This window comes from Vicugna pacos, chromosome 1, assembly GCF_048564905.1.
Source record: "Vicugna pacos chromosome 1, VicPac4, whole genome shotgun sequence".
NCBI lineage: Eukaryota > Metazoa > Chordata > Mammalia > Artiodactyla > Camelidae > Vicugna > Vicugna pacos.
The window spans coordinates 34,567,633-34,580,925 of NC_132987.1; the positions used below are offsets into that span (position 1 = coordinate 34,567,633).

A 13,293-nucleotide genomic window follows, 5' to 3' on the forward strand; every position below is an offset into this window, starting at 1 on the left:
GTTCACACCTTCACACCTGGGATAGGTGTTGTCTTTAAATAAAACCTCTTCTAGACCCCAGGCTAATGTTGGACAACATTAGTCATTAACACTCATGTTGTTATCCACTGATTTTATATTTGGAGATTTCATGCCACTCAACAGTGTTCTGACTGTAGGGGACATTGAGTGAGAATCTCTTTTTGTCTGTCACATGGATTGAGAAACAGGTTCACTGACGACATTAAATCTGCCCCGCAGATTTGGGGGTTTTGAAATGAATTTGTTTAAAAGAAAGATGTCAAGTGTGGTAGGTCTGTTTTGGCAGGACCATCCCCAGTACCAGCCCTGCATATTTGAAGGGCGGGTTGCTTTAATTAAGGTTCCTAGCAGTATGGTTGCAAGTGATTAGTGAAATTAAAAGCATTCTCACTTCCCTTTACAACCTCATGGTTACTTTCTCAGGGCTCATTGCCGCACTAGCCCAGCAACAACAAGAAATCAACATCACGTCTATATCTGTATAAAAACAGCATTTCACCTTGTGGCTGTATCACACATGCACACGCACACGCTCCTAGTATGACACAGTTCCATTGGTGTATGCCAGAATGGGGGCATATCTATATAGATGGGTAGCTATAATTGCTAAGTATGAAAGTTGAAAGAATGCTTGTGGTATCTAAGAGGGTTTTTTTATTTTTTTCAAGAATTTTTAAATGTTAGAGAAAACGAGAATAGAGATGAGCTTTCCTTGAACTAGAAGTTCTCAAACCTGTTGAAACTGAGTATCTGGTACTAGTGCCCAGGGTGTGTATCTACACTTGGTCTTAGCCAAAAGGCTGAGAAGCGATGGGAATGTGCATTTTAAAGTCTCTGCCGGAAATTCTGATGCTGACTATTGACGCTGACGTTTGGGAACTGTTGTCTTAGCGGTGCTGTCCTGTCATATATTTTATTCCGCCCTATCCAGTATGATACCCACCAGCCAGCTGTGGCTCTGGAGCTTTTGAAACACAGCTAGTATGACTGAGGGACTGAACTTATCATTTTAATTAGTTAATTTTTAATTTGAATGTGCATAGCTACTTGTAGCTAGTAACTACCCTGTTAGACAGAGCAGCCTTAACCTACAGTCCACCGCCCTTCACCTGGGATGAGATGAAGCCATCTGTCAGCCCACCCTTCCACTAGGTTGTACATTTCGTTACTCTGACACAGTGATGCTCGGATGACGGCTCAGAGCTTTTACTGTAACTTCTAGGTGCTGGTAGCAGCAAATGTGGCTCCAGAACCTCCTACTGGGGGAGTCCAAGGCCATCATGTGCTCCTTAGCCACACTCATTCACGTGAGCTGGGTTTTGTGATATAATTTGCTCTGCATAGTCTTCAGCCCCCTGCTCAGAACATCAAATGGTGCTTCTCACAGACTTCCTCATCCCACAAAACTGAAAACCAACCTCTCATTCTCACCCCAGGATTTCTAACTCATTGTATTTGTTTTTTGTCATTTTATTTTTAACTAAGGAAATCATGTTTAATCTTCTCTCCTGTTGTTTAAAGGGTTTAAAAGTTCAGCATGGTGAGTTTTTATGGGACTTTTATGGGAAGCCAAGTGTTGTAAACATATCCACACTATCCCAGTAGTATAGTTTACCAAATCCTTTTCCTATGCACACCGGCCTGACTTCCCTTCAAAATATGAAACAGATGGGTCCAATTAGAATCCTCCAGCTATTCCAGGCACTATATTAGGGTTTCTCAGAATCCAAACCCGGTGAGATCAGGATTACTCTTGAACAGAAACATCACGACTGTAAGCTGGGTGGAGGTAGGGGCTGTGTCTATCCATCCTGGGCTGTGTTCCGGCATCACAGCGCGGCTCCTGCCTCTCCCGAAGGCTTGGTGCATGTTGGTTGAGTGAATTGATGTTCTTGCCACAGAGAAAGTGGACTGAAGGGACAATGTAAGAGAGAGAAGACAAGATCCAGAGAAAGGCCACATTTGGGATAAAGGTGATTTGATTTAGGACAAAGTGCTTGCCCTCCACGACTACTCTGTCACATCTAGCACGTAAGAAGAAGAAAGATTATAACACATAATAATCTACAGGTGACCCTTTGACAACCCCCCAGGGTTAGGGGTGCCGATCCTCCACGCATTCGAAAATCTGCCTTATAGTTCAACTTATAGTTGGACCTCGTATATGTGGTTCCCCATCCGCAGATTCAACCAATCAGGGATCGGGTAGCATTGTAATATTTATTATTGAAAAAAATCTGCTCTCAATGGACCTCAGCAGTTCAAGCCTGTGTTGTTCAAGGGTCAGCTGTGGTTCTCACCTGGTGAAGTTCAGTTAGTACCATGATGGTAACTTCTGAGACTAGTGAAGGGCTCTGGAGAATTGAAATTGCTCACAGAGGTGGAATCAGGAAAGACTGGTTTAATTTCAGCTCATAATAATTCAGATGCTTTTGTGCTGTGACCTGTTTATTTTTTTGTTGTCTAATATTACAGTTCTAAGAAACTTAGCCGTTAAATTGCCTATGATTGTGATGTATCTGCCTGCTTATCGGCATGTTTTATTTTCCTGAAATTTTAGGCACAGAAAAATGAGAGAGAATCTATCCGACAGAAGTTGGCACTTGGCAGCTTCTTTGATGATGGCCCAGGAATTTATACCAGCTGTAGCAAAAGTGGGAAGCCAAGCCTTTCTTCCCGGTGAGTGTTCTTTTGAGCTGATTTTCTGATATGTACCTAATGGATTTTGTCATCTGACTGTAAGTTTAATAAGAGATATCCTTTAAATCCTTGAGTATTTTCCCCCCATAATACTGCCGCCTTGATTTGGATACTAGACAGATCCCTCCCCAACTGCTTGTTGGGTTTTGTTTTTGGTTTTCAGTTTGGGGGATTTGGGGCCCATTTGCCCAGCTATTTGAGGTCAGATTTCTATATTTCACTTTTTCCCTAGACACAGTTCTGATTTTGCGCTGTGCTGAGGGAATCAAGCTACACTCTTAAGCAAGCTGCTGATGCTTAGAGGAGTGTGGCAGACCACCAGATTTCCCATTAAGCAGTCCCAGGGCATCCAGCCTCACCCCCCTGATACATCTGATTGCAGTGAAAACTCGTAGCTGAGAAATACAATTCCCACTTTGATCACTGAATGTTTATTACAGAGCTTAATCTGTCCTCCAGGTGGTTTTTCTTGATCTTAATTGATTCCAGGATATCATTGGTCATTTTGTGTAGCTTCTAATTCCAATTAAAATATATTAAAATTATAATTTTACCTAGAAAATAGGGCTGTAGACCATAGCTTCGCAAATTTTAATGTGCATGTGAACCATCCGGGGATTTTGTTAAAATGCCGATTCTGATTCAATAGGTCTGGGTGGGGCTTAAGATTCTGTATTTCTAACAAGCTCCCAGCTGATGTCCATGCCACCAGTCCATAGGTCACACTTTGATTAGGGAGGGTATAGACTCTGCAAAATTAGCTATTATAAATACAGGTATTCCAAATGATCAAAGCACATGGAACACTGCTTTAGTGAAGATCTGTCATCAATCTCTTGATCCCTCCCCACATGTCTGTGTCTTGCCTGGGGCTCTCTAAGAACAAATACCCCTGTGTAAATACGTTGTGTATTTGCCACATTAAGCGAAGCATGGGAGACAAATGATAAGCATTTATTCATGCATTAATTTGGCCAATAAATTTCCACTCTTACCTTCGTTTGAGGCCAGGAATTAGACACTTTAGTATTTTATCTGGCTACCAATAAGCCTCATACTTCTCTCTGATCCTCACAGACTTACCTAAATCAGCAAAAACCGGAAAGCACACACACGCTCACATACACGCGTGTTTAGGAGGCACTGTGGGTGGGTTGGTGCCTTGGGCACGAGCTGTGGTTTGGCCATGCAGTATTGAGACATGTCTTCCTCAGCTGGGTGTGGGTGCCAGCCCGTCTCAGGATTCCCTCACTCTTTGTCATGTGGACTCCTTCCAGAGCTGGAAGGTCAGCCTTTCCCTGTGCCGTGGAAGAACCTCCTGCCCCTCCCAGGGGGATGTGGCAGGAAGAGCTTCTGGAGACCTGAGTCGGTCCTAGTCAGCTTCTAATTTTGAGACTTGAACAATTCACTTAGTTTTACCATTCCTCAGTTTCCTCATTTTTGTAAAATGAGAAGATTGGACCGTATAGTCTTAAAGATTTCTGCCACTGCTCTCTCCTGTTCCCCAAAGCTCCACAAAGTCCTCTTCTAGAAACTCCATTTCTCTGCTCATCAGTGTCACATCCATCTGGTCCAAATGGGAGATCTGTGTTTCGTGTGTGTGTGTGTGTGTGTGTGTGTGTGTGTGTGTATTATATGGCTTGTATGTGTGTGTATATTATATGTGTGTGTAAATTATATGGCTTTGAAAGTAAAGTAGAATTAATATTAACTACAGAGTATATAATAGCAGCACAAAATAAAAGTAACAGTCTCTGGTCCCATCCCTCGCCATCCTCATCTCTCTCTCCAGAAGTAACAGCCTTTAACTCCTTAGCTGTTTCTGCTGGCATTTATATCTCGAGTAAAATGCTTATCTTCTTAGCTTTTACTTGTAAACCATCTATTGACTACCAAGTGAAGAAAACTTGGATTTAACTCTCTTTTGCAGCTCTCCCACAGATGTATCTAAATACCTCCCCCCTCCTCCCTGTATAATTATTTCATAATTTGAGGTCAAATAACTCTTCAGTCTTACATTGCAAAGATCATAGATTATTCACGCTGAACCATGCAGTAAACTATGATTACCTAAAAAATTGTGTTGTTTGTTCTGAAATTTAAATGGCCCCATTTTCCCCTTTTTCAGTCCATGATTTTGACTGCTATTTTATATCCACTGTGTGAATGTGTCACAGTTTATTTAACCACTCATCTGATGATAAGCATTGGGTTGCTTCAAAGGTTTTGATCTTATAAACAATACTGCTTATCCACATTCTTGTATATGTCTTCTGCTGTCCATGTGCAAGTGTATCTTACTCCACCGAGGAGTGGAATTACTAGGAAAATACATGAATCTTCATATTTAGAAGGTAATGCCAAACTGTTCTACAAAATAGTTGTGCAAGTTACACCCCTACCAGCAAAGTTTCAGAGATCCTGTGGATTTGTAGACTTTCTAACACTTAATGTTATTGCCAGTCTCTTTTACATTTTACTAATTGAATAGATATCAAATGGTATCTCATTGTGTTTATTAACCATCTCTGTTTCTCCTTCTGTGAAATGTCTATTTGGGTCTTATGTCCAGATTTCTATTGGATTCTTTGTGGTTTTTTAATTGACTTATTGAAATTCTTTAGTTATGATACTAATCCTCAGTATGTTGTATTCATGCCAAACGTCTTCTCCCAGGTTGTAACTTGTCTTTTCACTTCCTCAATGTGTCTTTTATGACCAGAAGTTCTTAATTTTAATATACTAATTTTTATCTAACTTTTATAGTCAATCCTTTCTGTGTCTTATATAAAAAATCTCCTACCCTAAGGTTCCAAAGACATTAACCTAGATTTCCTACTTTGAGTTAAAAGTGTTTGTTTGTTTGTTTGTTTTTTAAGTCTGTAATCACCAGGAGTTGGTTTCTGGATACGGTATGGAGAAGTCTAATTTCATCTTTTTCCATATACTTGATTGTTTTTTCCATCATGTTTATTAAACAGTTCTCTTTTACTCAGTGACCTGACAGACCACTTCTGTATATACTGTACATTGATGTACATCAAGTTCAGCAAAATACTCTTGGGATTTTGACTATAGAATTGCATTGCATCTGTAGATAATTTAGGGGAGAGTGACATTTTCACAATATTAAATCTTCTATCCATGAACATGGCCTGTCTCTCCTTTATCTTACTGAATATTTCTTAATAACATTTTACAATTTTCCATTTTTTAACATTTTTTATTGATTTATAATCATTTTACAATGTGTCAAATTTCAGTGTAGAGCACACTTTTTCAGTTATACATGAACATATATATATTCATTGTCACATTTTTTTCTCTGTGAGCTACCATAAGATCTTGTGTATATTTCCCTGTGCTTTACAGTATAATCTTGGTTATCTATTCTACAATTTTGAAATCCCATCTATCCCTTCGCACCCTCCGCCCCCTTGGCAACCACAAGTTTGTATTCTATGTCTATGAGTCTATTGTACAATTTTCCATTTAGAGATAGTGTATATCTTTTGTTTTCTTTATTTCTAGATATTTGCCCTTCTGGTATTATCTTAAATTCTCTTTGATAATCCTTTTTTACTGTCTCACTGCAACTTACTGTGTGTACTGGGCTTGTATCCAGCCACTGTATTATTATTATACCTATTATTTCTCTACTCTTCTATTATTTCTAAGAAAGTTGTCTGTACCTTCTTTGGGATTTTAAAACAATATCATCTACCAGAAAAATGGCAGCTTGTTTTTTTTATTCCTTTCTAATCCTCATACTTATGATTTCTTTCTTTATTTTATTGCACCAATAAGTACCCTGGTATACTGAGGATTAAAAATGGTAGTAGTAACAAGGATCCACTGTGTAGCACAGGGAACTATATTCAATATCTTGTAATAACCTATAATGGAAAAGAATCTGAAGTAGAATATATACCTATATATATGTATAGCTAAATCACTATGCTGTGCACCTGAAACTAACACAACATTGTAAAGCAACTATATTTAAATAAATAAATAAAATGGCAGTAGCTGGAATCCCTAGCTCATTTCTCGTAGTAAATGGAATGCTTGTAATGTTTCTCCATTTATGATGTTAATTTTGTTTTCTTTACTGTTACTGTTTATAAGATTAACATTGTTCCCTTATATTCATAATTTACAGAGAATTTTTATCATGAATAGGTATTTAAAATTATCACATGCTTTTGCTGCATCTATTGAAATGATTATATGATTTACCCTATTAATCTATTAATGAATTACATTTTTAGATTTTCAAAATATTAAACAACCCTTGCGTACCTATTATAAACCAGAACTGGTTAGGGGTATTAATCTTTTTCAGACAGTATTGGATTTTATTTACAATGTTTTATTTACAATTTACAATATAAATTCATGACTGACATGGGTCTGTTGTATTCTTTTCTTATAATATTTTTCTCTGGCTTTAGCACCAGATTATACTGGTGTAAACAAATTGGCTACTATCCCCGCTGTCGTATTGTCTATGAAAAGTCTACATTATACTGGAATGCTCTGTTCTCTTACCTGTATAACCGCCTGGGCCTGGTGTCTACTTTGTGTGTTTGATTAACTGCTTCCATTTTTTTTAAATGGTTTTAAGATTATACACACTTTTCATTTCTTCTTGAGTCACTTCTGATAAGTTGTATTTTTCTAAGAATTTGTCCGTTTTGTTTATGTTATCAAAAATTTTGGCGTGATACTTTCTCACTTTGCTGAGGGTATTAATTTTAATTAAATTGTTCAAAATGTTTTCTTCTGATTTCTACATTGTTCATGATTTTTTCTGAGTTTATTTTTGTTCATTTTGATATCTATTAATAATTAAATGTAAAACACAAAAGCTGTTGTCAGCTCTCTAATTGGGGCTTGGCGTCATCCATTGTCTCCTCCGAGAGACCTTCCCTGACCACCCAGTTAAAGAGGAAGCATCCAGCGTTCCTGTCACTTTCTCTTCTCTTACCCTGCTTCTCCTCCTATCCTGATTTGTTTTTATTTATGGTCCTTATCTTTATCTGACATTGTATTATATATATATAAAAACAAGACTCCAGTGGAGGAATGGTCGAATAGTCGGCATGTAGAGTTTCCCTTATTTCAGTGAGGAGCTTCACTGCCACCTCAGCTGCACCTGCGTGTGCCCCAGTCCAGAGCTCCTCTGATTCAATCTCTCTAGGTAGTGCTTTCTCATTCTGCCAGGCCACAGGTAGGCAGGGCAAGTTAGAAGGTCTATGTGGTCTTAGCCCACTCTCCTGCCTTCCCTGGTCACTGAGCATTTCCAGGACCCTGCAGTGAAAATGCGTGAGCTTCCTCCACCAGCCGCCCCTGCAGGCGTCTAGCAAATTGCAGTAATTCAGTCAAATACTTCTCATCCATCTGCATTGTGTCTTTCAGTTGTTTTTCAAACTCTTTTCTGTGCCGTTGTCTCCTTTAACATATTCTTTGTCCATGTAGGTTTATACCTTCTTTCTTCCTTTAATATTATTTTAGTAGGATTTCAAAAGAGAGAGTAGATCAATACCTATATCTGATAGGCCATGTGTAAGTAGGAGTCTCATGGAGGTTTTCATTATTTTTAATAGCAGAAATACCTTTGCGAATAAAATCCTGGCAGAAATCATGTGTGTAAAACAAAGCAGACCTCTGACTCTGAAGGAGAAGACTGGGGCGTCCCTGCCTGGAGAATGCCTCCCCCCAACCTTTCCCTTTATTGCCGCTCTACTCCGCCTCCAGTGCCCCTCACCATCCCTCCCCCATTGGCCCTCAGAGCCCACCTGAAACTCCTCTGGTGGGGAAGAATTTGAGAATCACTGAGTCATCCCCCCTCTTTGGAGGCACAGCTCTCTGAGCGCATATGTACTTCACAGTAGCTCATAACAAGCTACACTTGTTGACTCGCCATAAGGGAGATTATTTATATCCTGTTCTTTCAGATGTTTTCATCTCCACACTCTGGGATGAGATCATCATCTCGGAGAACACGATGACTTTCTGGATCCCCTTTAGGATGACGGTTAATAATGAGACAATGTTTCTAACAAATATCACTCTATCCCTGTAAATTTGAAGTCTGCAAAGACTGTCATTCTCCCTCTCCAGTCATCGTGCAGGAGAAAAGCCGTAGGAAATGTTCAGTTGCAATTGTGTAGCCTGTGTTCTTCATCCCTATTAGAATTAATGTTTTCTTAATGTATTACAATCCCTGAAATTCTTCACTGAGCTCTAAATACCTTACCTCTTTCTCACTCAAGTACTTGAGGGATATTAGAAATCTGAGGTCACTGATGCGGCACTCCAAAATATGCCAAAGCACGTGTTGAATCAGTTAGATAATCAAAATAAGGTAAATATTAGATGAATTTACTATTTACAAGAGCTCAGTACTCAATTTTAAACAAAGCTGAGGACTCAAAATGAATTGGCCAAGCACTGGATTCTGAAGTGCTAAGCTGACTTTTAAGGCAGGGCCTCCCCAGTTAAGTGGGCTCCTCAGCAGAATAACGGAGTTCTGTTTGTGCATTTTAAAGGATGTGCATTTACCTGTAAAAATTAACTTCATGTACATTATGTGAGACATTGGAAAGTAGCGTGAGGGTCTTCTGGGAAGATGGGTTTAAGCTGCTCTTGGAGTGTTAAGTCCTTCTCAGTTGGCCTTTGGGTTTCAGCCCCACTGAATTTTTCTCCTTGGTGCTGTCTCCTAAAGCACTTTTTAAAAGAGTGACAAGCTGTTAAATGTAAGCTGGGCTTACAATAATCCCATAAAGGCACTTCATGCCCAACACTGCAGCAAAAGAATTTTTGATGTTGCTTCATAACTCAACTAATTAAATTTGACTTATACTGAAATGTGGCAAATTTAGGAAGCACTGTATTTTTCTTCTGAATTTGGTAATCCGCACATAATCAGCCTTTTCAAACTGAGCTTATATGACCTTTGTCAGTGTTTTCTATTTGAAAATGTTTCAGCTAAAAGCTTAAAAGGAAATTAGAAAAATGAATGACCTATTTTTGAAATAAGGTTTCTAAGAAATACTCGATTTACTCACGTTCTTGGGGAAAATAAATATGCCTTTTCTCTTATTACTAGTATAATACTTTTCCATGAAATAGTTTTCCATTGACCCAATTAATCTAGCATCAGCATTCTATAGGATGCTGGGTTTAGAAAGCTTAGTGTTACTAAAGGAATGGAAACTGGCTTGGCTGCTAGAACACAGGACAGAGCAGTCATTAGTAATAGACATCCAGGAAATCTTTTATTTTTCAAACATTACAACCTGATTTGACATTGTGGAGAAAACTTTTCCTGCCTTCTCCATTCTTCTTTTCTCGGAGTAACCACAAAATAAACCTGACCCTCACTTCTCTTATTCCCTTGCCCAAGATAGATTTTATTTACACGCATATAAAAAGAAATACAATCGAATACAGTCTATTCATAAAATATGCAACGGGATGGTGTAACCTAGAAAAGGCTATACCCTTCTCTCCACATGTTGTGAAGATTGTGGAAAACATATTCCCCAGAGAGCTTCTGAGCCGCTGGTTTGAATAATGATCACTGTTTGCTTATCTCAGTCATTCCAACATCCCCAAGTCAAAACTCATTTCTTTCTTGTTCTTATAGGTTCATTGGTGAATGGCTGAGACAAGACCAATAATAGTTACCCCCACCTCCTTTTGTGTTTGGGCTGGGTCCCGGGGGCAGGGTGGGGGGAAGGTAGCAGAGCCCAGAGAGTGGTATCACCAGGACTGGTAACAGTGATCTAGAGAGCCTTTAAGGAAATTGAATCCATAGGAGTTTTGAATGTGAGGAGCTGAGAATCTGAATATATAATCTGCCACAGAATCACAGGTCAAACCAGCATCATTTTGCCAGGAAAGTGAATCATCTTTTTGTCTCTAACAGTAATAACTTTTGCATAATTTCCTGGAAGAAGTAAGCGGAGTGGTGGTCATATATACCCAGCATGGGTGAGAAAAGGCTGTCCTGTTTCATCGCAATGAAATTAGCTTTCTTGGAGTAATAGGTGCATGTTCCAGCAACCTATTTATAACATGCAACATGCCTTTTAAACTTCATATTAATCTCATACATGTGTACTATTACTTGCTTATTAGAAAACCTTTCATATGAGTAATTCCAAGGTATGTGTCATTGGAAATGGTAGTTTACAAATTCTTCTTTTTTACTATTTGAAAAGTTACTTTACAGAAAACCTGTCATTTTTTATGCCCTCCTCCAAGAAGTACCTCCAATATTCTAAAATATTACACAATTTTAAAATTGAAGCAAAACTTGAGGAGTAATAAGATTAAAATGGCAAAACAAATTTAATTATGGAAGCAATTCTTCTCTTTTACAAACCTGAAAGCAAAGCAAATTGGTATTTGTGAAATTTTCTTTGTCTAATAAATAGCCTCACTTTACAATAATGCCAATGACCCCAGTTTAATTAGGTGCAATTAATTTTGTGCAAGCAAAATTTGACATCTTGCTTGAGGCATAACCAGCTGTACTCTGTCTTATGAATTTTTTTATTATCACCAATGAGAATTCAATTGTCAGAGCTATTGCGAAAGGGTGGGAGACAGGAAGAAAAAGGCCACAGGGCTGCATTTTATATTTAAAAATGACTCCAATGGACAGCCAAATGTTTAATTAAAAGAACTTGTAGGAATGATTGTTTTCATCCGTGCATCTTATTTGACAAGTTGTCATGACTTTATTACCACAATTTGCACTCCCTTTGGACAGTGGTCCTACATACGTGTCTGGACACACACAGCTCATATGAAGACCAGCTCCTTTGAGAGGTGAAAAAAGCTCTCACTGCTACTAGAGAACAGCCTCACTGACTGCAGGTGAGCTGTGTCATCTGGAGTTTATCCCAACCCTTTTGTTCAATGTTGTTAAATTTTCTGTGCCCCTCAGATTATTCTCATTCAGATTATCACATACATTAACTACTATATACAAAATAGACAAACAACAAGGTCCTACTATGTAGCACATATATTCAGTGGCTTGTAATAACCTATAATGAAAAAACATGAAAAAGAATATATATGTATAACTGAATCACTATGCTGTATACAGAAATTAACACAACATTGCAAATCAACCATACTTCAGTTGAAAAAAATAAGTAAATAACATGGGGAAAAAACCCATGGAAAGTTATTTTCAAAAACCACTGCCAATTAAATGGTGGCACATTCCTCGTTAACACTCAAAATTTTTATTTTAGTTATTGAAATTAACTAAGTTAGTTATTGAAATAAATTTAGTTATTTATTTAGTAATTTTAGGCTTATTTGGATATACATTTTTATCCCAATGTGTCTTTGGGGCATAAAAAAGAAAGAAGAGAAAGTGAAATATTTTGGTTAAAGTGGTCCTAAACCCTCTTCACGTTCACAGTTCAGCTCTCCATTTAACCACTTCCCCTCAGAGTTGTCCATCTTTGCTTTCCCTGCAGTGTCACCCTTTGTGCCATGAGGAAGTGCTGTGCAGCACCTTCCAAGCCACTGTCCCCCACTCTGCAAGTTTTGATGTTGGTGCCTTTTTGTTCATATCAGAGGTCATGAATGGTCCACTGCCAGAGCCCACCTCCTCCTCAGTGGTCCTTATCTCGTTCGTTGGCTGATGGGGTTACAGGTCAGCAGAGCAGTCATGCCACCAGCAGCCTGGGTGGCTGAGGTTGGGAGGCACATCCCGACTTCAAAGATGGCCAGATATGAATATAACCACAAGTCATAGAATCATTGCAATTCAGTAAATCTCTGCATTCTTTTTAATGACTGCATAGAATTTAAATGACCACAGACTAAATCGTGAAACAGATTATCTTCAAACGAAACTGACTCTGGGAGCCCCCAGCATTTTTTAAAACATGAACACAAAAAGTGGTGAAAGCAGTGATTCAGTGTTCACGAGAGGGAAGGAATTTGCAATTAAGATTTTTCACCAGATCCAACCACACCCACACCCCTCAGAAACATCCATAGGCCCTGATTCTTCCACCACCACGTCCTTACCCCAGCCACGCGAACCTTGTCACAGGTTGGGAAGGGGACAAGCGAGCTTCAGCTCTAGCAGTGGAAACTCATCAGCGGGTCTGGCAGATACAGGTGTAAACTCTGTCTGGTCTGGGTAGAATAAGTAGGCAAGCTGGCTTGGAAAATACAAACAGTTAAATGTATTATCAGTTACGTTTGAGTCTATAATCTGTGCAGATCTGAAAAGGGGAATGGGATAGAGACTGGGCTGGGAAGATGTCAACAGTTGAATCAAAGAGTCCATCCCCAGAAATGTTCCCTTATAAGAGAATGTGTTTCTTACTGCCTTCTAAGAGGATCTCCCACCGCCAGTACCCTGCCAGAAACAAAAGCCCAGCCTGACTCATATGTGAGTCACGATCCCTGCATAGACACTGTCTGAGTCAGACCCGCAGCAATCCTCTTCCAGCTGTCACACATTTAATCCTACTCACCTTTCTGCAACACACAGGCGCTAATCAACTTGCCCATTTTTCTGTCCTT

At 39.0% G+C, this 13,293-nt stretch overlaps 1 protein-coding gene across 8 annotated transcripts in view; it reads left to right on the forward strand.

The window, feature by feature from the left end:
* Positions 1-13,293, forward strand: part of SCHIP1 (schwannomin interacting protein 1) — a 141,560-nt gene that overhangs the window by 110,990 nt on the left and 17,277 nt on the right. For 7 of the 8 annotated variants that reach the window (XM_031679451.2, XM_072960034.1, XM_072960062.1 and 4 more), the window contains one exon: positions 2,582-2,700. In XM_031679451.2, coding sequence (XP_031535311.2) covers positions 2,582-2,700 — 119 coding nt within the window. Of the gene's footprint in view, positions 1-2,581; positions 2,705-13,293 lie in introns of all 8 variants that reach the window. The other variant, XM_072960084.1, reaches the window with a different exon arrangement.